The sequence below is a fragment of the Anabas testudineus genome, chromosome 6, assembly GCF_900324465.2.
Source record: "Anabas testudineus chromosome 6, fAnaTes1.2, whole genome shotgun sequence".
NCBI classification, from domain to species: domain Eukaryota; kingdom Metazoa; phylum Chordata; class Actinopteri; order Anabantiformes; family Anabantidae; genus Anabas; species Anabas testudineus.
Genome location: NC_046615.1, coordinates 17,154,963 through 17,179,116, shown reverse-complemented (window position 1 = coordinate 17,179,116; position 24,154 = coordinate 17,154,963). Strand labels below are relative to the sequence as shown.

At 39.8% G+C, this 24,154-nt stretch overlaps 1 protein-coding gene across 17 annotated transcripts in view; it reads right to left on the bottom strand.

The window, feature by feature from the left end:
* Positions 1-291: 291 nt before the first annotated feature.
* Positions 292-24,154, bottom strand: part of LOC113166004 (neuronal cell adhesion molecule-like) — a 61,356-nt gene continuing 37,493 nt past the window's right edge. Inside the window, exons 3-33 of one of the 17 annotated variants that reach the window (XM_026365879.1) lie at positions 20,551-20,727; positions 19,128-19,139; positions 18,477-18,582; positions 17,593-17,786; positions 17,115-17,237; positions 16,106-16,276; positions 15,521-15,577; positions 14,343-14,454; positions 14,051-14,235; positions 13,732-13,866; positions 13,333-13,476; positions 13,125-13,236; positions 12,877-13,043; positions 12,351-12,498; positions 11,969-12,093; positions 11,642-11,671; positions 10,783-10,884; positions 10,313-10,510; positions 9,985-10,055; positions 9,531-9,756; positions 9,290-9,405; positions 8,980-9,184; positions 8,757-8,879; positions 8,131-8,307; positions 7,101-7,157; positions 6,562-6,621; positions 6,184-6,303; positions 5,053-5,214; positions 4,249-4,380; positions 4,003-4,081; positions 292-1,237 (exon numbers count right to left, since the gene is read on the bottom strand). In XM_026365879.1, the coding sequence (XP_026221664.1) occupies positions 991-1,237; positions 4,003-4,081; positions 4,249-4,380; positions 5,053-5,214; positions 6,184-6,303; positions 6,562-6,621; positions 7,101-7,157; positions 8,131-8,307; positions 8,757-8,879; positions 8,980-9,184; positions 9,290-9,405; positions 9,531-9,756; positions 9,985-10,055; positions 10,313-10,510; positions 10,783-10,884; positions 11,642-11,671; positions 11,969-12,093; positions 12,351-12,498; positions 12,877-13,043; positions 13,125-13,236; positions 13,333-13,476; positions 13,732-13,866; positions 14,051-14,235; positions 14,343-14,454; positions 15,521-15,577; positions 16,106-16,276; positions 17,115-17,237; positions 17,593-17,786; positions 18,477-18,582; positions 19,128-19,139; positions 20,551-20,635 (3,981 nt within the window). In that variant the 5' untranslated portion in view covers positions 20,636-20,727 and the 3' untranslated portion in view covers positions 292-990. The remainder of the gene's footprint in view (positions 1,238-4,002; positions 4,082-4,248; positions 4,381-5,052; positions 5,215-6,183; positions 6,304-6,561; positions 6,622-7,100; positions 7,158-8,130; positions 8,308-8,756; positions 8,880-8,979; positions 9,185-9,289; positions 9,406-9,530; positions 9,757-9,984; positions 10,056-10,312; positions 10,511-10,782; positions 10,885-11,641; positions 11,672-11,968; positions 12,094-12,350; positions 12,499-12,876; positions 13,044-13,124; positions 13,237-13,332; positions 13,477-13,731; positions 13,867-14,050; positions 14,236-14,342; positions 14,455-15,520; positions 15,578-16,105; positions 16,277-17,114; positions 17,238-17,592; positions 17,787-18,476; positions 18,583-19,127; positions 19,140-20,550; positions 20,728-24,154) is intronic. The other 16 variants (XM_026365881.1, XM_026365885.1, XM_026365883.1 and 13 more) reach the window with 16 other exon arrangements.

Sequence of the window (24,154 nt, the reverse complement as noted above, 5' to 3'; positions counted from 1 at the left end):
GCAGTCAGCTGACCTCATTCTTTGGACACATAATGTTGCTGAACCTAGACTTGACAAACTGCAGCGACCCCAGATCATAGCACTGCCCCCACAGGCTTGTACGGTAGGCACTAGGCATGATGGGTGCATCCCTTCACCCACTTCTCTTCATGCCCTGATGAACCCATCACTCTGGAACAGGGTAAATGTGGACTCATCAGACCACATGACCTTCTTAAGGAAGTTTCATCAATCTCCTCATTTGTTTTCTTTGCTTGATGCCAATAATTTGACCCTTCTGAAACAGATTCACATCTTTTCCACGGCCACAGGATGTGTCTTCTGACATAGATGTTTAAGAAATAAGAAGCTACTTAAGAAGCATCAGTTAGGGTTAAATAACCAGGGTATGACAGCTGCATCATCCATGCAGCCTTTTTTTTTTTGGACGGGCAGTGTATATACATATACACACTATACATGATCTGTCTTGTGTACTATAAATGCATGATTTAATTATATGAATGTATTTCATTATAAAATATGAAGTGGTAAAGGATTCCTGTACAAGTCTTGGAAAAATACATGGAGCAATTTACTGTAGACACTGATTACTATTTGAACATAGTAGATAACATAATAACTAATAACTAAAACAAATATAGTTCCAACAAGCACTGCGTAGTCCATCCGAGTTTCCTGGTACAGTAAGAATGAACCACTTGTTAATATCATAGTGTTATTAAATGGATTTAGATAATATCTGGTACTTCATGCACTGTTAAAATCAAATAACTGGTTAAGATATAATGAGCTATGGTGTCCACGCCTCTCCATAAAGGCGAAAACATATGTCATTGATGAGTTGCCTGTTTTTCATGTGTCACTGTGTGGCACTGGGGATGGATGTGAGATCATAAAGCCATGCGGTGTTGGGACAGCCCTGTAAAAGAGATGTGGGGACCGAGAAGTCAGTGCAGGATTACTGGTCTGTGAGGACTGACTGGCTGGCTACACAAAGGAGTTCAAGGAGTTCATGGCATTAATAGGGGAGGGGGCCTCAGAGCTCTCGTGGCCCTCACCAGTGTCCCTGCTGGCAGTCTTTCCACTATACTGCCCGATAAATGAGCCATCCTCGTTGAATTGTCCATCTCCTCCTTCCCCGTAGTCAACTAAACTGTCGTCACTGTCGTCTCTCTTAACTGTCCCATTAGACGGCGTGCGGCTCCCTTTTAATGGTTTATGGTCTTCATTGTCACTGAAGGAGAAAATAACATGCAGGTGTTACAAGGGAGATGATGTGACAGACGCAACAAGGAGATTAGTGACAACTTTTTTTAGATGGAGCACTGAACTGCCAATGGTCACTTTTACCACAACCCACTGTGAGTGTGGTAGGTAATGGTAGAGTATTTTTCCAGATTGAAAAAGCACATCTTGGCTTATTTACATCTTTGCTTGAAAATCTTAACTTGGCAGCTTTCATTAATATGCAACAGTGAGAATTTCTGCCCACTGGACAAGAAGCACATCTGAATTTGGTTTGCTCCAGGTCTAAAAAAACACTATGAAGCTATGAATGATTAGTTGGTTTCCATCAAGCACCAGGGGAATAAAGCTCAAGCAATCGTACCCCGTTCAAATTCCCCCTGAAACCAAATATGAAGTGGTAAATGTGTTTTTTTCTGACAAAAGCACCCCCCCCCCTCCCCCAAGACTGAGGTTGTGATGAAGAACAGAAAAACCCAAGCAATGTTATGAATAAAGCAAGATTTCAGCCAAACATCCCTCAAAGCAAGCGTGATAATTATCACAAATTGGCAAAACGCATGGAAAAACTGCAAAGAACATTTTCTTTGGATATCAGATAGTTGAAGACATTCCACGTATATGAGTTAAACATCAATGAGATACAGTCGCAAAGCCCTCATAATGCTTAAATTGAAATATAATCAGTATGCTGTTTTGGATTTTCCGGGACAGTAAAACCATAAAAACTGCCACAATAGTGGCTTAAATATAAATTTGTCAGCGCTCTGTACTGTACATGATGACGGCTTTACGACCACATATTAAACTGGATGACAGCTGTGAAAACCTGGGATGCAGATACAGTGAGCGAGCACTTTTTCTCCCCACAGTGACTCAACTATCCACTGACCCTCCTCACATGCTAGACTTGCAGAAAGATGACCGTCAACCCCACCCCCCCACCCCCAACACAACATCAGCACCCTTACCTTTCCTGAGACCTACACCCTTGCGATCGGCTGAGGAGATCCAGCTGAGATCCCACACAACAGAACAGTCGTTCCTAGACATGATTGCACTATGCATACACACTTGACACATTTTTATACGTATCTTAAAATATGCACCTGCGTCAAACAAGAGAAGCTCAGTTGAGTTAGATTATGCCTTTATTGACATACTGTAACGTTCCAGCTGAGCTTAATCAAACAGCATGGATACAAATTACACCCTCACAAAGGCACTATATTTGTACACTTTGCCTTGTGATTTGTTCTCTACTGTATGTTCGCTGATTTGATGTCAATTGGAGAGGGTTCCTTGCTTTGTTGTCTCACCACAAACCATAAGTTTTTAAATGTAAGTATGGTTATATTCTACTTTTTGGTCAACAAATCCCATAAAAATGAATTATCCTTACGAGTAAGCGTCGACCTTGATTCCAAAGTCTATCACTCACTAGATTATTCCCCTGGGTTACAGAGCTCCATTATTGTCCCGCTGCTGTAAATACTCACGTGTGTAACAAATCTAAAACCTACAGTGCCAAGCTTTTTTTAGGAAGTCATTTAGCTTTTGAAAGTATTCTCTGGGAATAAGCCCTTAAAGCAGGGAGCTACAGACGAGCTGACGAAGTTGAGAAGTACTGAGAGATGGACTAAAGCGTTGATGCGTCTTTTTCATGGAATTTGTTGACACTAATAAAAAAGTAAACATCACCAGCCTCAGCCTTTAAACATGATTACTATTAAAGAATGTTTACCAGCCTCCTATACACAGCATTAACCAGCCCTGGTGCTCTCATTGATGACTGCTTCTCCGAACATGCTGATAATTTCATATAGGATCCATATGCATCTATATACTATATAGCTCTATATAAACAATAATTCCATTCATTACATTATTGCCTAGGGGAAATTTATATGTCAGATCTTCACACCATGCATATCATATATATCAATATGTATCTATCACAGCATAAAATCCATAGAACAGATTTCTGTATACATAATACAAAAGGAATATAAAATATAAAAGCAAGACCATTTTATAAATTTACTTATAAAAACAATATTCAAAAATGCTAGCTATACATAAGTAAAGTGCGTCATTCTTCTTTATTCTGTGTGCGATTGGAGAAGCAGGCTACAAAGAAGATGCTAAAAAGCACAGCTGGATAACTGCTGTAAGTTAGCAGGAATGATAGCCGAGTGATTTTCAGTACTATCAGGATCATGTATGTAAGTAGCAATACACTAGGCAAAGTGTTAATATTATATATACTGTACACACAATGTATGAGTAGCTTATTAGTTGAGCTTGCATTTGATGTTTGGGTTAAATTTGGGATGTGTTGCAAATGAATCTAGCTTATTATTTTTCCTGATGGTCTTATTTAAAGTTGTAAAACACCCAAACCCTTAAATCCCTTGAACCTGAAGAATCCTGCTTCTCAAACAACAACACAACGTCAGATCGAGCACGCACACAATACAGTCCAACACAAGTAGCACCCAGGACGTTCCAGAAACCCATAAGATCTTGTGCTTCGTGGTTGTACAAGTTCACATGGTTCACATGTTCTTCTTTTTTGGAATTTCTGTAACTGGTGATCCTGGGTCATTTTTTGGGCAGCTTGAGAGGAGGGAGGGTGTGCAGAGCTCCAGCCCAGTCAAAGGGAGCAGATCTGTGCACAAAGCAGGGACGGGGCAAAGGCTGATGGGTAAAATGGGCTCTGGGTGCTCCTGAGGCTGCATCACTTTCTCTCACCTGTATTCCCCAAAAGTACAGTCATCTTCTTTCATGGGCTGAAACTCTGGGTCTGTGTGTGCATCCTCCTTTTCTTTGACTGGTGAGACAAGACGATGCAATTTAGACAAACCAGTTTGTGAAGCAGAGGAAGAGACAAGGAAGCGGGGAACTAATGTTGTGTATTTTATAGAACTGTGTATAAAGTTGTTATTTTCCTGTACATGCTTGAAGTTGTTTTATTGCTGCCACCAAGAAAAAACTCACCAGGGTATTTCCCTCCTTTATTCCTCTGGATGAAGCAGATAATGAGGAGGATCAAGATGAGAAGAGCGATGGCGCACATGAGGCCAATGAACCATCCCTGAGTGGCAATGTCCACCTGTCTGCTTGCCACAGCTGGCCAGAGGAGAAGAGGAATAAAATATTTATTTGTGGGAAGGGGAAAGAGAATCAGTAATCTAATATAAACATTGAGTAAGGCGTCATTCTTTTAGCATCTATATTTTAGCTATTAGTTAGAAAGTGGACCATGATTGCTTTAAGTATTGTTACATTAGAAGACAACTTCGACGTTACATGAGTTAGAAATGAACTAGATTAAGCACCTTGTGGCATATTATCGAAACCAAATTACTACTAAGTGTAGGAAATGTGCAAAGTGCTCCAAAAAGATAACCACAGATGCACAGAGACACACAGAGACGATCACAATTACACACACAAACACAGATACGTACATGTGGGTTTATTGTATCTCTGGCTGATATTAGGTGGAATATTAAAACACCAAACATATACCGAACTTCTATATTAGAACAATGTCCACTTTTCTAATTACCAAGTCTACACAACTGACTTAGTTATGCTGAAACTGAACCATAAAATCATGCAGGCTGCTGAAGACGTTCACTACAGCACATGTTTAGCATACAGAGTGACCACAACACATCTGTTAAACCCATGCTTGACTGGGTAGTCACACAACGGCACAAACTACACATTCTATACATCGCACACTAAAGGACAGGCCAGGCCAAGGCTGAGGCAACCGCCCACGAAGCGCCTCACCTGGGACCGTGACCAATAGCTCCTCGGAGTGGTGGAGCGGCTGGTCGTGATGACCTTTGGCCACCAAACGCACCCTATAGGAAAGGCCCCCCTTTAAGCCCTTCAGCATAATGTTCTGTGAGCCGTTCACAAGCTCTTTCTGCCACTCCTCTTCACCTTCACCTGCAGGAGGGACGTTGATGAAGAGAGGTATATTTGTGGAAGTGAACGTTGAATGAGCTATGGAGGTTATAACAACATGGGAACTAATCGGTTGGAAAAAAATCTACTATGTGATTATACGAGGTGATTATCATAATGAAATGACTATCTATATTAGATTTAGCAGTTCATATGAGTGAATTATGCAGTTCTAAAGATCCATTATGAATTTTGCAATAAATTATTGCTGTGGCCCTGAAAGCTCAATGGACTTCAACTTAGAACTCAAACTAGTTTAGAAAACTATATCATCTACTTAGCAACATGTGTAGCATTTAGGAAAAACACCAACAACCAGTTACAGAGCTTTTATTGTGACTGTATGCTCGTGCTTTCTAAATGCTTTACACATGTCGGCAGATCGGTGATTCTATTTGCATGTGTTTTCTTAAGTCGCAGGGCGCTGAGCTCTCAGGGCATCTGTACATATACAGTGTGCAATGGGCTAAGTATGAAGTGTTTTTGACTGATGATCACAAGATAATACTTTTATAAGTACTGGGATCTAGGATTATGATTTTTACTGATTTAATTGATTCAACTGTAGGTGCAAGAGAGCCATACCACAGATCACATGGTATCACAGAGTGATTTTCACTTTCACTGGATGTGGATTAAAACAACGGAGATTTTTTTTCAGTCAAATTCAATTGGCATAACAAAAATGTTTATGCTGCTTTTTATGTTTATGTTTGTCTACACAGGTTCCAGTGAGATTGTCATGGGAAATGCACGCAACTCTAGTCAATAACAGCACTGAGTAATTAGCAGTCCAATCACAGACAGCCTTGTTTATGACATTTGGGTGTTGGCAGAAGCCAGCGTCAGTGTGACTGCCAATTTTTCTATTCACCTGCACAAGCCAATAATGAAGTAGGGGTCTCTTGCCACCTACGTGTAGAAGTTACACAAATAAAGGTGTTTGCTTACTGTTTTCTACTATGTATTCTACATAAATGTTTTTCTCCGGGCCCCAGTATTCCCAACTGATCAGGGTCCCTTCCTCTCCAACTGAGGAGCTAACGTTCCCAAAAGGACTCACAGGTCGCACTGAGCACACAAGAGAAAAGACAACCATCAAGATTGGGCTGTTGGTTAAAGGACAATCCAATAATGGGCAATTACTTTGCTTTGATTTAATTACAGTCTCATTAAAAGCTCTTAGCATCATTGAATCTACAGACCCCATAGCCTTACTCAGTAGCAATTTCAAATCAGAACACTAAACCATCAAATAAAAGACCACTCAAAGTGGATCATATAACAAATCAGACATGTTGTGTACTAAGATCGTAGCAGTATCTGTACCCTTGTGGGACGGATGACGTGGAGCAGACGGTGCAATGGGATGAGAGGTTTGGGTGTTTCCTGTAAACAACACGGAGAAGGGCCGCGCCACACATGAGACAGACATAGAGACACAAACGGTTTCCACAGGCATAGACACCACAGACATTGAAGTTATTATGCACATTGCATACAGTTCATTGACATGCAAAGCAAAACCTTGGCATGCAGTGGGAATGCATCACCAGCAGCCACCGTGGAAGGAGTGAGAAGCGGTCAGAGTCACCACAGGCACAGCCAAAAAATAAATAAATTTAAAAAACGGTATCTTGGTGTTTTAAAAAAAACTTGTCTAGTTTTATCAGAAGACGTTAAGAAGGCATGCGCCACATAGCATCTTTATCTATGTTGCTTTGAACTACTTTCCCTAGCTTTGAACTCAGCAGGGCATTTTGGTGGGCTGCAAAATTTGAAAGAGGCGAGAGGAAAGTGCTTAAAGAGGAGGAGTGCATGCTTGCTGTGGGGTTTTGCAGCCATGGCTGTATCTGTTAAACATGTACCAGTCGAGATACCGCGGGTACCTGTGCCCACATCGACATCAAGCTGTGATATCAGAGCTTGTAAAAGAAACAGGACAGAGAATCAACAGGACAGGGGTCACTGTAGGACACCCCCCCGCTCCACACATATCACTGGACTATAAATCACAGTGAGACATTCAGGTGGTCATGCTGTGAAATATGAAAGTGAATTAAATGTAAGATGGTTTCATAACAGCGTGTGCCACCTTTTGTAACAGTACAACTGGATCATTTTCCGCTGAACATGGACATGTACAGTACACAGCATGCTATGTACAGTATGCAAAATGTGTACTATACTGTACACTGAACATACACACATCAAATAACAATCTGACTCAAAGGACGACTGCTAAAAAGGAGCTGCTATTCACTTTTTCACAATTTCAATTAATCATTTAAAGCATGTTAAAATAGGGCCCAACATTATTTTCCTGCGGTGTGACACTAAACCAATTTTCAGTGTTAGGAGGAATGTTTTTCATTGAAAACGAATAATTTCTAACTTAGAGAATACAACAAATTTAAACAGGTTACACAGTTCTTCTCTAGTACATCATGCTTTATTCACTAAATGATGTGAATCGGGTGGAGTCTGAGTGTGTTTCTTTTTTTTCTTACACAGTACATTTCACTGATGTATGTCACTCAAAGCTCACTCAACTACCAAAGACTACAAAACAAAATCACCCCAATCTTTGTATAATTCTTAAAAATGTCAAATGTACTGCTAATAGATAGTTTAAAGTAGAAATACAAACAGCTATGGAAACAAAACACAGAATATTAAAACAGTATTTGGTGAATAAAGTATGGTACTGAAGAGTTGTTGCTGTGTTTTAATTTAATAGTTAAATTAAATGTAGGACAAACATGTGACCTATTGATTAATACCACATTTTGATCTTCTTACCTAAATTACAGAAAACTGATATTAATCATATTAGATTCTCATTTAGTTTTCCTTTTGAAGAAATTTTCTTAGAGTCATCTATATTTTCAGACTTACCTTCATTGATGATGGGGACAACTTCCTGAGAAATCGCAGGGCCTGCTCCCCTGACTGTTTTCGCATTCAAATAAAACTTGTAGCGTGTGCTGTACTTGAGGTTGAATAAAGTGACTGAGGTCTCATTGGCGAGCAGAGCCAGCTCCTCCACTGGGCCCACCTCATTGGAGTTATTAACTACAGGGGTGGAGGATGAGTGACAAGAATAAGGGGATGAAAGTGGGTGGAAGTTGGAAAGTATTGAGTCAAGTTGGGTAGAAGTATGTTTGGGAGAATGGGGTCATAGATGAGGTTGGAGCATCAATGATGAGAAAGGTGGATAACATTAGGAGTAGGGTTTAGGAACAGAAGACGGGAGTGACAAAAGTTGATTTGTTAATTTGTGCTGTTGTAACTCAGCCAGAATAGCATAATAGTAGGAGCATGTTTGAAATGCTCTTAGACTTTACTCGTTCCCATCTTAACCTGAGTCTTAACAGGACGACAGCACAAGACATGAGAAGGAATGACAAAACTAAAAACTACATGACAGAAGGTGACATTAAACTGGCCAAAGTTTTAAAGCTCAGTTAAGCTATATTATATTCACTTTGGTTGTTATCTTTAACTTAGAACAAAAGCCTCACCTGGCTGATATTTGAGTGTGTATCCGGTAATGTGTCCATTACGGTCATGCGGAGGACTCCATTCGAGGGTTAAAGAGTCCAGATTTGGGTTGGTCACTATCAGGGAAGTAGGAGCCCCGGGCACTGTGGAAAACACATAAATCATGAAACCTTGTGTGAGCTGATCAAAGTAAAGCTAAATAGGATTACAAAATAAAATTGCATTTTGTATTGATTCTCCTACCTCCCTCCGGTGTCTCAAAATGTTGTGTGAGGCTAGGGGGACCCTCTCCTTTGCCATTATAAGCTCTGACATTGAATGAGTAGCGACTGAAAGGGTGAAGACCAGGCAGCATGCCGTGGCTGTGGTTCCCACTGAAGGTCAGGATCTGCTCCTCAACATGATGGGGGTTGTGTTTGTGAATGCTGTACTCTCTCCGGTAGTAAACCTACAAAGTACAGTTAATATACGGTAGGTGTTAGGGATCTGTATGTTTGGTTGGTGAGCTGGGTGTGCATGTTGTGCTGCATGGGGTTAATTAATTAAACCATACCTTATATCCTTTGAGATGTCCCCGTGTATGTTTAGGAAGGACAGGATCCCAGTGCACCTCTGCCAGAGTGCTGTTCCGCACCATAGCCTGAACGTTACGTGGAGCTGCTAATGGCACTGCACAATAAACAAGGAACACAACAGAAGAACAGCTAAATACAAAAGAAAACACACTGAGTGAGTGTGATAGTCTACATGGTCAAGTGCATCTCTCCAGGCTCTGAAGGGTCAGTGCAACTCACAGTCCTCTCCAGAGTAGCCATGAGCAATAGCAGGCTCAGGTCCATCTCCATGGTCATTCACAGCCTGAACTTTAATTTCATATGGAACAAACGTGGGAGTTCCAGACACAACAAACTGGGAGTTGTTGGCCACGGTCACTGTGGTCCACTCACTGTCCACTCCCTGCTGCCTCCACATTACTCTATAATGAAGCCCCGGGCCGTTAGACTGGAGGTCTGACAGTGGCTGCAGAGGAGAAAGTTAAATAAGTTAAAATTGAACTTATTTTTAACAAGTTTGTGGAAAATGAATGATTGCACACTGTACAATATATGGTTTTGATGGCTGATAATAATAACAACAAAAAAAAAAAGACCAGGCAATAAACTAAATTGTATTTTCACATCACTGTACAAGGACACTTAGATGTTTCATGGACAACATTAAATAGCTAGCCTTTCACAACTTTATTACCTTCCACGATATTACAAGATTGTCATGCTGTGTTCCAAATCCCTTTACACCTGTTGGGTTCTCATCTGGAGCTGAAATAAATATATTAAGAGAGGGAAAATTAACCATTATCTGTAGCAAAACCTTTCCCTGAGGCTCAGATCAACATGATGATTTGCTTCTGAAATTAGCCATTCAACAAAAGCTGATGCAAACTCACACTTTTTTTTACAAAACAGCTTTGTATTTTAAGATGGAATCATTTATATTTAGGTAATATTAGGTAAATTGATTGTATAGAGATTAATTTACATGTCAAAGTCCACATGAGGCAACCAGAAACTCTTACCTGCAGGTTCTGTCTTGTATATCCTGGAAGATGAGCTCGGGTGGCTGAACCCTACAGCGTTGACAGCCAGAACTCGGAAGGTGTAGTGGACATAAGGAGACAGTTTGAGGTGAGCTGTCGTCTTGGTTCCAGGGACCTCAGTAAGATTATGCCAGTGACCTCGATGGTGCAGGGAGTCTTCATACTGAATCAGAAATTCTGTGTAAAAAAAAAAAAAAAAATCAATATTAAGGATGATTTATTTAGTGTTGATCTCAAAAAGCATTTTACTGTCTATGAATCAAATGAAGGTTGAGACAGCTGAACATGAACTCCCTAGTATAATCAAAAAAAAAAAAAAAATGGAGACCTATATTTACTCATATTGCTTACACTCGCTTACAACAACATGAGCAGGCTGTGTGCATAAACCTCAAATGGAAAAACAGTCAAAACTCACACGCTCACACGCACATACACTTAAGACTTACTATGAATAGGACTGTAGTGTTCATCCCCAGGGGTCCAAGTGAGCTGAACGCTCCTCTTTTTCTGGTCTGTCAGCTCTAGGTCAGTCGGAGGGTCTGGTTTCTCTGCGGGTGATACAGCACACGGAGAAACATCAACACATCATTCTGTGATGACTTTATGTTCCACTTACAGAATATGATGGTTCATGCCATGAGAAGATGAAACAAAAACAACATATAACATATCTGATTACATCAAATTTGCTTTTGTAATGCAATAATAATAAAATAAAATGACTCCTTTTAGTAACGCCTTTGTTTTTTAGATTAGCTATTTGACAGTGTTATATGTCCTGTGAGACACATGCAGAAGCTGCATTACAGATCTGAAATAACTGAGGCTGAAGTTGAGCATCTCCCATAATCACTCTGCATGAAATCCAGTCCCATCTCACTAGAGAGACTAAATTTATGCTCATTTTTTGGAATTGTAATGATACAGTGGAAAGCATGCTTTAAATAAATGAGTGATGAAGAAACAGAGCATTTAAAAATATGCTTTACAAATTATCTTTGCATTCAAGTGTGAGTAGAAATTGCCTCAGATGTTTGCATCAGCATCAGTGGTTTAATGCATTTATACGGAAACAAATGTAACATTAGTTTTAAAAGATTATGAAAGAGAAACCAAAGACAAACAAATCTGATCAAAGTGATGAAAGGAAAAAAGTGAAAGACAAATTAAATGCTTTATGATTGTAAAAAAAACAAACTGTATCTTCAGGCAATAACCACATGCTTCACTTAACAGAAGACATCCAACAATACAAGCCCATTTCAGCAGAGCACATCCGAGTGCTCATGTGCTCTGCAGGTTTACCGTAGACAACAGCTGGTGTTGGTGTGGCCTCTGCCAGGTACGAGGGCAGGAGTGAAATAGGGAGTTTAGTCGTCAGTCAACCATAAGAAAACAAAGAAGATTTTCTGGTCTGCTAAGAAGGTGACAATCAAATATAAATGATAGCTGACTAAGTCCACTCTGACTCTATTAAAGTCAAATATCCTTGAAGTTCTGAAAAAGCCATCTGTTGTACATTATTGGCCAGATTCACTAATCTGGGAAGATCTGGAGAGACAATACCTTTTGATAATGTTTGAGTTTGTTTTATGAGTCAGTGAAATTGAGCTTCTGCATAGTGACACATACCGACAACAGTGAGCTCAGCACTAGCTGAATCATGGTCCAGAGTGGTGTTCATGATGCAGGTGTACACGCCCACGTCGTTCTCTGTCACATCTGTGATGGTGAGGCTGTCTAAGTCCACAATGAATCTGCAAACAAAGCAATTCAACCAGACAGACTGCATCAAATTTTAGTCATATTAGTTATTTAACTTGTTTCAAAGACCAACAAGCTAAAGATTAGTATAAAAGTACAAGATTAAATATACACAAATTTATAATAGTAAAATTAAATTCGAGGTGAGGGGCCTAGACAAATAGTCACTAGATCATTTACATCTGATAGTAAACACGTGGTTAAAGATCAAGAAAGAGACAAGTCTCCAATAGTGAGCAAAAGGTCTGACCTTTCGTCATCAGGTAGCTCTCCATCGTCTTTGAGCCAGGTCATAATGGGGGTGAGTGATGGGTCGTGTTTCACCTTACACTCAAACACCACAGACCTGCCCCTCTGGACCACTTTGTACTCCGGCTGCTTCAGGATTCGTGTTGGCTCTGATGAGAGGGGATGAAGATCAGACTCACTGTGCACAAAAATCTGTATACACCACCATGTGTCTGGAATCCGTCTCGACTTTAAATGTTAATAGCCGTGCTGCTAAGACTATTTTCACTGATAAAGACAATTTCAGTTTTTATTAATCGATTCATCATTTAGCTGATACAATATTAAAGATAATGTCAAAAGTACTATTTCTTTTTCTTCCATTTTATTTTACAGCATCTTTGTGAACATACATTATAATAAGAAATATTTGGCACCAACATTGCTGTGTTTTAATTTTCTATTAATTGTTGATGGATCAGTATTTTTGTAGTAAAAACATAATAAGCACTTAAGTTATTATAGGATATTTATTGAGAAAGACTTACCTTTGACCTCCAGGTAGATGTGATTCTCATAGTTACCAAGGAAGTTTTGGGCCACACAGGTGTATTTGCCACTATGTCGGCCCTGAGCGACATGAATCTCTAAAGTCCCGTTGTCGTGCAGGATGTAAGGGTCTCCATCCAGTGTGCTGGACCGACTCTCTTTGAACCTGAGGCAGAGAAGTTTGACCCTGAGACTTTGAGCTTTTGAAGAAACAGCTTGCTTTGCTCGGTTACGTTCATTAACTCACCATGTAATTCTAGGCATGGGTGACCCAAAAGAAGCACAGTCCATCAGGGCCTGGTGGTTTTTGACGACCTGGTAGACTTTGTTGGCTGGTGTCAGCACTCTGGGAGACTCCGCTGGAGTGAAGCAGTAGCAATTATTGCCATGTTATTACTTTCCAGCCATCAATGTAAGCAAAGCAAATACAAATGGATGTTGTTTAATGCACTTACAGAGAACATTGACAAAGGCGTTGGCCAGGAGGTAACCATAGTCATTGGAGACATTACATTGGTAGACAGCGCTGGAACCAGTCTGCACATCAGTGAATATGATGGTGTCGTCCTCCACCTTTCTGCTCAGGTCCTTTGGGGAATCTGTTCATAGATAATATTAAGATTGTAATAACTTACTAAAGTAAAAAAAAGGAGTTATATAGAAAACCAACTTTCTACTCCTCATTCTGAGGTACTGAGATATATAAAATAACAGGTAGTGTGGATTCGAATCACTCTCTACCCAAAAGAGGAGAAAATGCTGCAGGGTAGCATGGTATATCCAAATCTCAGCTTATATAAAATGTGACAAAAGTAGCAGAGAGAGTTACAGTCAATAGAACAGATTGCACTCACTCTCTATAGGGATGCCATTCATAGCCCAGGTGATGGTTGGCTTGGGAGTGCCACTGGCCCTGCAGGTCAGCACCCCGTTTTCTCCTGGAGCGAGGACAAGGTTTCTCGGGGGACCGCTGAGCCAATATGGAGCAGCTGAAAATAGAACATAATGCAGCAGAAGGCTGGAGAATTCATCACTGAACTGCCCTGTTGGCATCTGTGCATAAATCAATTATGAGATGGAGGGAGAGGGGAAAATGAAGTGACAGAAAGAAGGAGTGACTGTGCCGTTACACGGAGGATTGGCCTGATACTTTGTACTTCATCACAGACAAACCTTTGACAGAGACGTGGATGGTGTGGTGCACTGAACCGAGCCGGTTCCTGGCGGTGCAGCGGTAATCTCCTGCGTCTGATTCTGACACATTCACAATACGCAGCGTCTTCTGGTAGTGCAGGAAGGATGTGCGCTTGGCAGGGAAATCACGACTCACTTTAGTCCAGGAGATTTCCGGGGTGGGCCTGGATTTAAGGAGGAAAAGAGAGAGGGAAAACTGTGACGATGACACTCGAGCAGGTGGCCACTTGAGGCTTTCAGGACAGAAATAATGGAGGATTCTTTCACTTACAGTCCATCTGCAATACACTCCATCTCCAGCACCTGTCCTCTCAACACCATCTTGGAGCTGGAGGGGCCAGATGGGATGAGGAAAGCTGGCTTTCTCTCTTCCAATGGGTCTTCTGTAGTTTTACAGACACAAATACACACACACAGACTATTACCATCTCTTCTGCATCAGTCTATACCTTAGTGAGGATACAGGCACAAACCAGGCCCTTCACTAATCTTGGTTCTGCAGCAGAGAGCATTTTGGTATTTTATGACTAGATGTAAATTTTACTGCCATGTCACATTTTATTGGTGTGTTTTCTTTGGGGGTTTACTGCCAATTAATTACCCTCTAGAGCTTTAGATTAATGTGTCACAGTATATAATCAAGTCCTCATATAAGATTGAAAGGAAGACAAATGAAGCTATGCTTTCTCCTACTCAGCTGGCAAATAACTAATTTGCTAATAGTAAAAGTAAATGTCACCAATGATGGCAGTGATGATAAACACAAACATGACATGTGTGGGATTTTATGAAAATTAAACTGCTTGCATGTTTTGGGCCAGCTAGGGTGTAAGGTTTTTATACAATGAGGCAAACAATTATAAGAAATGAGAAATGATGAGTGATGAAAATAATTTGCGACAGAAAGATTAAAAAACTTGAGGTGTGCACTAAAATTAGGCAGGGCAGCAGGTAAAGAGTGATTTTAGGGGTAAGGAGAGAATAAAGCTTGCTGTTTGACAGAGGCAAGACAAAGAAAACACATCTATAATTTATCAGCCTGTTACGATTTATGTATGGCATTCATTGTTTTTGGTTTATCAGAGTAGTAGATCATACTAATTAAATTAGTATTAAACAACACTAGTGCTAGTGCTAATTTAAGCAATTAATAGGAGGAAGTGAATGGTTTTCACAATTTCTTGGGTTGGATAGAACAGGAGTGGAGGAGGGGTAGAAAATTAAACAGGATTCTTAGGTTTAGGGTTTCTGTTAGTGGATAACAGGTGAAGTTTAAAGTTCTGTGTTCAGAGTTAACACTAGGGGGTGCCAGATCTTACCTCTGGAACATACCGTGTGATTGCAAAAAGCCTTGAGGTTGTCAGGGTGAAGGGTTTAGTGTTAGTGGGTAAAGGCTAGAGTTTCGAGCTCTAGGTAAGAGGGGGATCAGTAGGGGGTGCCGAAACTCACCACTAAATAAATCTGTGTCATTGTAAAAAGCTGCCATTGTGTCATTGAGCGCATCCACTGCAACACAACAGAAAAATCAAACACACCACAAGTTCATCAAATCATCAAAAAGAAAAAGCAACAAAAAACAAACACATGGGTTTAAAAATTAAAACTGACAGAACGAAATCTGAAATTATTTAATGGAGAACGATCATTGTAAGAATCAACATGAGCATCTGTTGGGAACAGTCTGCTGTCAAGTCAACTGCATGTTAGAATAAATAGGAGCAGTCTTAGCTGTTGTTGGAGAGTGCATATGCAGAATGTCTCACAGAAGTAATAAAACAAACGCCTGCCTGGCAGACAGGGCAAGGTGCCACGAGGGCCCTGACAATATGTCTTTTGTAGCACGACAACCACTGGCGTCTCTGAGGATGGGATCAGACATAGAAAATGCAGTTTCCCTCCTACACAGCCATGCTAGCACATAATACTGGAAATGATCGGCCTCTCATGCACACACATTACACAAAAACCATGTCACAAGCTACTCATCTCAGTGCACTGCAGCGCTTTCTCCTGCTAACGCAGAGGCAGACTTACGGTTGATGACCTTGACGGTGATGGGCTGTTTCTGCTGGATGGTTTGTGTGTGGGGGAAGCGAGCGTAGCAGATGTAGTCATTCCTGGAATCCTCTCGGAGTACATTAGAGAAGTAAAGGTCTCCGTTCAGGGACTGGGACACCCTGCTGCTCTGAGGCAGCCTCTGGAAGTCTGAAACGTGCATCAAATTTGAATACAAGTTAGTTGAAGTGATGTTCTTCTTTTTTAAAGCACCAGTTAATCTTTTACTTTTTACTTGAGATAAAGAATGAGCTCATATTCTCGAGATTAAGATCTCATCTCGAGATTAAGAGACTCTTCTACACCAAAAGAGTGTAGAAGAGTCTTTAAACTGCTTATAAAAACAAAAATGACTGAGCATCTACATTTTCAGATGAGAACTGCTATTGAGTTCTGGAGCTTTTACCATGTTTGCATGGGCACAGAATTAGTGTTTCTACATTTTAGTGACCTCCTCCATATAAACTCTAGCTCTATCCCACTAATGTGTACGAAAGTGATTTCCAAAGATTGGTGACATTGCTTTGCTTATGGTAAAATACCACATATCAGCCCTTAAAATACCATAATACCTTTATGTTTGCACATGCTGGCTTCCTAACTTAAATTCTCCATATTATTGAAGACATTTTTCAAATTTATATAGTAAGTTAAGTATTATAAACTCATGGCATTGTAATACAAATGTAGACAAACTCTACAGTACAAATGCACTTCATAGTAGTTTTCATAAAACTTGAACATGAATTTAACATATGGAAATCAAACTAATAAATTCCTACTGTATACAAATAAATACAAATGTTTAAATCATTTGTAGAAAGCAGATTAAAATAAACAAAACAAATCCTGTAGCAGCTTTAACTGCTATTCTTGAAACGTTACCACAAAAACTACTATTTACTCTATTTGAATTTGATGATTGTCAGTGTGGTATTTGTGTCTTTTAATACGTTTAGATGTGCAGTTAAAACATTGTTGTACTCACTATTGTCCATCCAGAATATGATGGGAGGGGGCAAGCCAACAGGGGGTCGACATGGCAGCACCAAGGACACGCCCTCCTGAACAACGATTGGCTTGATTTTCTCCTTTGACCACAAAGGGGATCCTGGAGAAGGACGTGCACAAGTGGATGAAGAGTCTCATAATTTAAAATAAAAAATACATTTTAATCAACTGTTGCTGACATGATATCACAGGTGAGAGGAGAAGATGAGAGGGATGATGAATAATAATATGCTAGAGGAAAGTTTCAAAGGGATGTTCGGCTCTATCCACTATTAAACCCTCCAAAATCAAACATGCTGCTTTATGCATGCAACCTTTACCTGTCAGGAGTTCTCTTAACATGGAAAACGCAACTTAATTGTTAGAAAAAGAAAAAAGTCATTGGTTTTGTAGGATGTGAGATACACTAGATATTAAGACAATGGAAAAAAATCCAAAAACACCACGGCGCTTACTGGACTGTCGCACGAATATGTTGTTGGAAACCGCGGTTCCATGTTTGTTTCTCGCTGTGCACTGGTACAACCCCTCATAATGTTCAGCCTTCTCTCTGCTGATGTCCACCACCAGGGTCCCAGAGTGGGGCCTCATGTTCACGTTGGAGTCCTCATCAATGTCAAAGTGGGTCCCATTTCTCGTCCAAGAGAAGCTAATCCAAAAACAGAACAAAATTGTAAAAGCGTAGCTAATATCCTTTAATCAGATTATAATCTGATTGTAGTGGTGGCAGAATAAGGAATCTGATCACACACTTGATGACTTCAAACAAATAATACCTAACAATGTTTTTCCTCTACTTTAACATTTAAACTCTTTTTAATTTTAATCTTTAAGAGTTGAGGTTAAGATTGAAATCCATGGTTTCAAGAGCTTTAAACAACCATTTCAAAAGATTTGTGTACACAAACTCTTTTGCCCCTGGCACGGTTCAGTTCTTCAAAAGCGTATTTGAGAATTACATTAGACTTGGTTTGATGGTTATGTTTATGTTAGAGTACAGGGAAAGTTAGGAGCTAAGAAACTTCTTTTGACAGTGAAGACGACTGCAAATGGAAGTGCACTCAGTGTTGGTGCCAGCACATTAATTAGGTGGTACACTTAAATAAACAGAGGAAGGAGGACGGTATAATTCGAAACAAACTATTCAAAGAGATTTGTTAAAACTTGCCTCTGGCAACAGTAGTCTGTGCAGAATAAAATATATAGCTTTAATTTTATACTTCAGTCAAAATTTCTGGAGACTTGTTATCAACTGATGTTTTTTTTTAACTGAGATTGAATCCACACTCATGCACAGTGACTTTTCTCCTTTGCTTTTTCACACATCACAGATTCTTACCTGGGATGAGGATTCCCCTTCGCCTCACAGTGGATTATAATATTCTCTCGTGGGTCGATGATGTAATCCCGGGGGGATTGGTTAGTTATGGTTGGTGGCTGCGGCACTGGAGATGATTGGAAAGAAGGCGTTATTTAATCACGACCTTTACTGCATATTTAAGCCTTTTTCTGTTTCTGTTTTGACCACACAAGCAGTCGTTACCAAAGGCATGCAGACTTACCACACCAGATGGCTGTTTGCTGACAAAAAGCTCTCATAACGTGTGCAATAGCAAAAAGGCATGCAGAATGCTCAGGTACATTTCACTTTATTGTAATGATCCGGTGCCTAATGTATTCCTCTCAGTACTGGGGAGATAACTAATGGGCTGTGACAAAACAAATGATACAAGAACTCATGCTGTTTGCAATATTACTCTATGGGAAAGGCTTTATCACTGCAGAGACACAGAGAACAAAAACAGCAAACACAAAGAAATCAATGCATGCAGTACACTAAAGGCCACTCCAAATCAAACTCAGCATCTTCTAACAAAGGAAAGATAAAATAAAATACAAAAATACAGTACAAATCTTCAAATATAAACCTCAATACACAACATTCAACTGGAACAATCCTCTGCAGAATTCACGCTACTGGGAGACTTACATTTTTCCAGAACTTTTGTGTTTTCCCCAAGAACCAGCAAACAAGAAAGGAGAATTGTGACAGTAAAGAGAACCAGACATTAGCAGTAGTAACGTTCTTCCTGCATTATTTATGCTTCAGAACAATGTTTGGACAAGGCCAGTCCCCAGATGAGGAATACCAGCCTCCAGTGGTCAACAGCTCCAACCAAACACTGTGTAAAAGGTCTACAGTAGTGCCACTGGAAGACTTGCATGGCTGGAAGTCAGTCTGGTAAACTATTTTCTTTTCCACATCAATCACAGAACACTTTGTCTATTTGCCTTATAAAAATAAAGCAAATACAACAGTAACCTCCAAGAATAAAACACAAACAGTAAAACAAGAGTCTGACCTATCTACAAAGTAGATTATCGAATTATTAAAACAATTAAAGAATTAAAAAATTATTTCTTTTATTTTTTTTCAACATAAATGACCAATTTGGAATTTCTAGCTTCTTAAATATAACAGTTTGGTGCTTTAATTTTTCATATATGATAGTAAGTATGTTTCTTTTTGATTATAGATAGATTATAGTTCATCACACAGTGAATTCCTATTACAAATTAGTCAGATTCCTTTCTATTGTAATTGATTAATTCATAATAAATGCCTCAATATTTGGGAAAATACACTTATTTACTTCCTTGCCAAGAGTTGGATGAGAGGATTACGGTATTAAGAGAACAAACTCAACAACTAAAAATACACTTTACCTACAAGTTGAAGTAGCACTTTGATTTCTTTCCTCAATATACTCGAAAATGTTAAAATACAAAAGTACAAGTACTCCACTAAGAAAACAATGTATTTAGAACAGTATTTAATTTGAGGTCATAATCTTCCCTTAATAATAAACCATAAACATTTTTATTAGTTAGATTATTTTTTTATCCAACATCTGCAAAACATTTGTAGTCGCTAAAGATAATATTAATCATCTGAATTAAAGTGGAGTGAAAGTAACATCAAATGCAAATATTTCAGTAAAGTAAAAGTGCTTCAAAAGTGTACAGTCGACACAGTACTTAGTTATCTATCACATCTGCTGCACCGTAAAACAAAGAAGTCTGATAGCTTAGCTTAAACACTGGATACACTTAGCCCACCATTGTCTATGACTAACAACCTATGTTTACCACAACCTCTTAAATATTAGTTATTTCTAATTATTATTATTTTATTATATTATAAGTTTTAAAGTTGTGTCTGTTCATGACTACTTCTTGAACAGCTGCACATACAGACATGACACAATATTCTCTGTTTGCAGCCAAACTGTCCATATCAAAGTCTAAAAACTGAACATACTGAGTTTTTCATGTATGACAAAGAAAAACAGCAAAGTCTATCTACACTGTCTTTGAATGAACTGTGTGGTGTGTGTGATTTGTTGCCTTACGGTCTAGTGGGACCTCCAGCGCAGTGGCGAGGTGTCCCAGAAACACCACCAGCAATGCTGCATCCATCCTCCTCCTCTCCATCATCGGTGTGTGACGCGAAGGTCTGCCCCCAAACACAGTGATGCCCCGCCTCTCTGTTCAGTCACACTGTCTGTAGGTCACGTGAGCACTCAAAGCTACAGGGAGAGAACGAGAGCGCGTCAGAGATAAGAGGATAAAATAGGAGCAGAGATTACTGGGTTGAATAGCACATCCAGTAACTGAGGCTATCAATCATAATACTGAGTTTGTTCTAGTTTGTGTTCAACAGCTGGTGAGAGAGAGAGAGAAAGAGAGAATGAGCGAGACCGGCACATATAACTCTAGCCACAGATCGATGTTAGTTGCCATGTGGTGCAGTTTGCTGGAAGCTATCCTTTTGCTCTAGTGCACTCCAATAGGGACCGATGTGGGCCACATGGGCTCATTTTGCTCGGCTAATCACTGCTGTGGCCATGATGCCATTAAGCTTCTCTGCCATATCGATCACATCAGCCGACGGATGACAAGCCAAGGGACAAGACAAGGGGACGCTCACTTTACGTTCCATTTCACTCCAGCTTTATCTGTTTGATTGACTCGCTGACTGACTGACTGGCTGAGCCTGCAGCAAACTGATATGCAATGAGGACACAGTTCAGACTTGGAACCATCATTCTTTTATGAAATTGTTGTAGTGGGAAATGTCAAGTGTGAGTGAGCAGATCTTAAATCTGACATCTTAGTAGACGCCGCTCGATGTGTCTAGTTGGTAAAAGTTCAACAGGGGGTTCAAGTTCAAGTGAGGTGACTTGTTTGCAGCGCTGAGCAATTTGGTAAAAGGCTAACTGGACACTGACTAAGTGTTAATTAAGTGAGAATTTTCTTTTGTTGCACAAGATCGAATTATCCTGCCATTATAGCAGTAATGATGCATGGTGGATGCACTGTGAATAGGATAGGAAACCAAAGCATTGAAGTATGTCTTAAACATAGCAGAATTTCTCTTGCGAGCTGGCAGCTCAGTATTACTGTATCACAACTTCCTCCATCCAGAGGCAATTATTTTTATAAACAAAGCTAAACAAGCATTATAGCAAAACGCCAGTGTTGAAATAATCAGTGTCAAGGTCATTAAAACCTGAATGTGAACCAAGCATCAGAGAATTATAATAACCACTGAGTGAAAATAACTAAATTTAATTCTGTTTTTACTCAGATTCCTCTGAATAATTCAGCACTGTCACCACAGAATGATCAGTATAATTGATTATTTATATATGACTGTGAGCACAGCTTGAAAATGATGGATAAAAAGAAAGAGGAAACAGAGCTGGGGAAGAGTCATTTTCTATCTTTTAATAACTGCAGCCTGACCTGTTTTTATCTTGCTCTCCTGCCTGTCTTACCCAAGGCATCCACCGGCACAGTATTAAAATGTCACGGCTTAATTTAGAGCTCAGGCAGTCTAATTTGCGGTGTTATCACAAAAGCACACTATCAAATTTGGGATATTAATGCTGGTTACTATTTGAAAGAATCAAAAAGAGCTCATTAAAGGTGAAGATATGCGTATTGCTCTCCTGCCTTTGGGTGTGGGGCAGGTCAGAGCTGCAGATGAGGTGGTGGAAGCTGCGTCTAGGACCAGCGGCTAGAAAGCCAGGCAGTCAGACTGATCCTCCTTGGGGAACTGATGTATTTGTTAGTGCTGCCCTCCAGTCATGATTCAGAACCAGCCCCAGAGCTGGTGTCTGGTAGCATGGGAAGGGACCGAGGCCAACGTCTGCTGCCCCCAGCTACCACTACACTTCTCAAGGGGAGGTGTGTATTATTGGCCTGGGGCAGCCAATCACACTGCTGTCTGCACCATCATGCAGCTTCAGCTTGGGACATACAAAGATCCAATGAGAGGGCATTTTCCTCAAGCCCATTTGCAGGCTGCCACCTGTACTGAGCAGAAAACCTGCATCGGACTATTGTCTTTCATATTTATTTGCAACTAACTGGAAATGTATAATCAGATGTAATTATAAATAAGATGTAATAAATACAGAAACATTTATGATTAGTAGGGTATTGTAATAATTTCACTTTGTAAATTCAAGTTAACAAATGCAAACACTTATTAATGCCAAGAGGTATGTAAATAAAATAAAATGCAGACTGAACTTGGCAAAGCACAGTCACAGGTTTCATGTAAAAAAAGAGGGGGGAGCCCGTGACAGCAAGAGAATAAATGTGTTAATTATAAATTTTACGGTGAATACCCAAAAGGCTGGTTCTTATCTGGAAAGGAGTCAGGGCTTTATCCAGGAGTCATTTCCCTATTTAATGAAGTGTGGAAGCTCAACTCCAGCCACTTAGTGTGCGTGCAGTTTGTGTGCATGTTGTATATTTGTGCCTGGAATATTTTCCTGTGTGTGTGCTGTAATTATCCCTGTGACCTGCAGTGATACTGGGCCAACCCCTCACACAGTCCGCTCCACAGAAGATGGACTGTGGAAACTCGAGTGGGGCTCTTAAGATGACAAACTTACCACCATGATTTGATACTACTCACATTCAGTCAGAAAATTATGTAAAAATAGTCCGACTTTACACTCTTCAAGTGAAGTAGTGCAATATCTGTGTTCCTATTTCTAAAACCATTACTTGTTAATAGACTATTGTGCTCATGTGGTATGTGGTAAAAGCGTATATGAGGCATATTAAGCTTAAATTGCTCATGAAACAAACTAGCTTATTCCACATTTCAAAATTCTATTCTTTAAATGTATAAATACCCATCACTACTGTTGAACCTCGCTATGCATCTTGTGCTGACAGAACCGGAGAAGCCAAAGTCAATAAAGCTCACATCAGACTGCTGAGGCAGAGATAAAACCACAGTACTGTTTCCAGTGCTGTGCCAAAAGCTGTCAGAGAACTGATAAAATCAAACAGGAAATGGTCTCTTATAAAGAGCCACAACAGGACACTTCTGAGGCACTGGGTAATGACAACCTGCAGTGTATTTATTTATTTTGGTCTTTACAAAGTCCCAAAAGAAATACATTATCTCTACCTGCAGAATAACAACACTGAAAATGAGTTAAACCGCGATGGTTAAGATGTCGGTAGTTAAACCACATTAACCAAATCAATGAGCTGAAAGATGCTGAAATGTTCCATAGGCAAAGTCAGATGATAATTCTCTGTGGGTTCATCACCACATGACGTCCACTGCATTTGTGGCCAGAGACTGAAATACATGTTACAAGTTTTTATTTTTACAAGAGCATTTCTATACTTTTTATACTGTTCAGATATTAATGCATCAAAGTGATTGGCTGGAAAAACACATCCAAACCTGAAACCCAGCAGCATAATTTTCAGAATGTTAATATATTGATTTGCGGTAAATGGGCTAAAACATGATAAACTACTGTTACGTCTTTTAAATGCCACTACTACTTAACTAGTCGTGTTTTTACAGCAAAAATTTATGTCACCAGAGCGAAAAGCTGTAATGTTAATTACTATCTACAACCACTTTTAATCGGGGCTTGCTTTTCTTTCTGTTCATTTTGTCCGTGGCAAAAACAC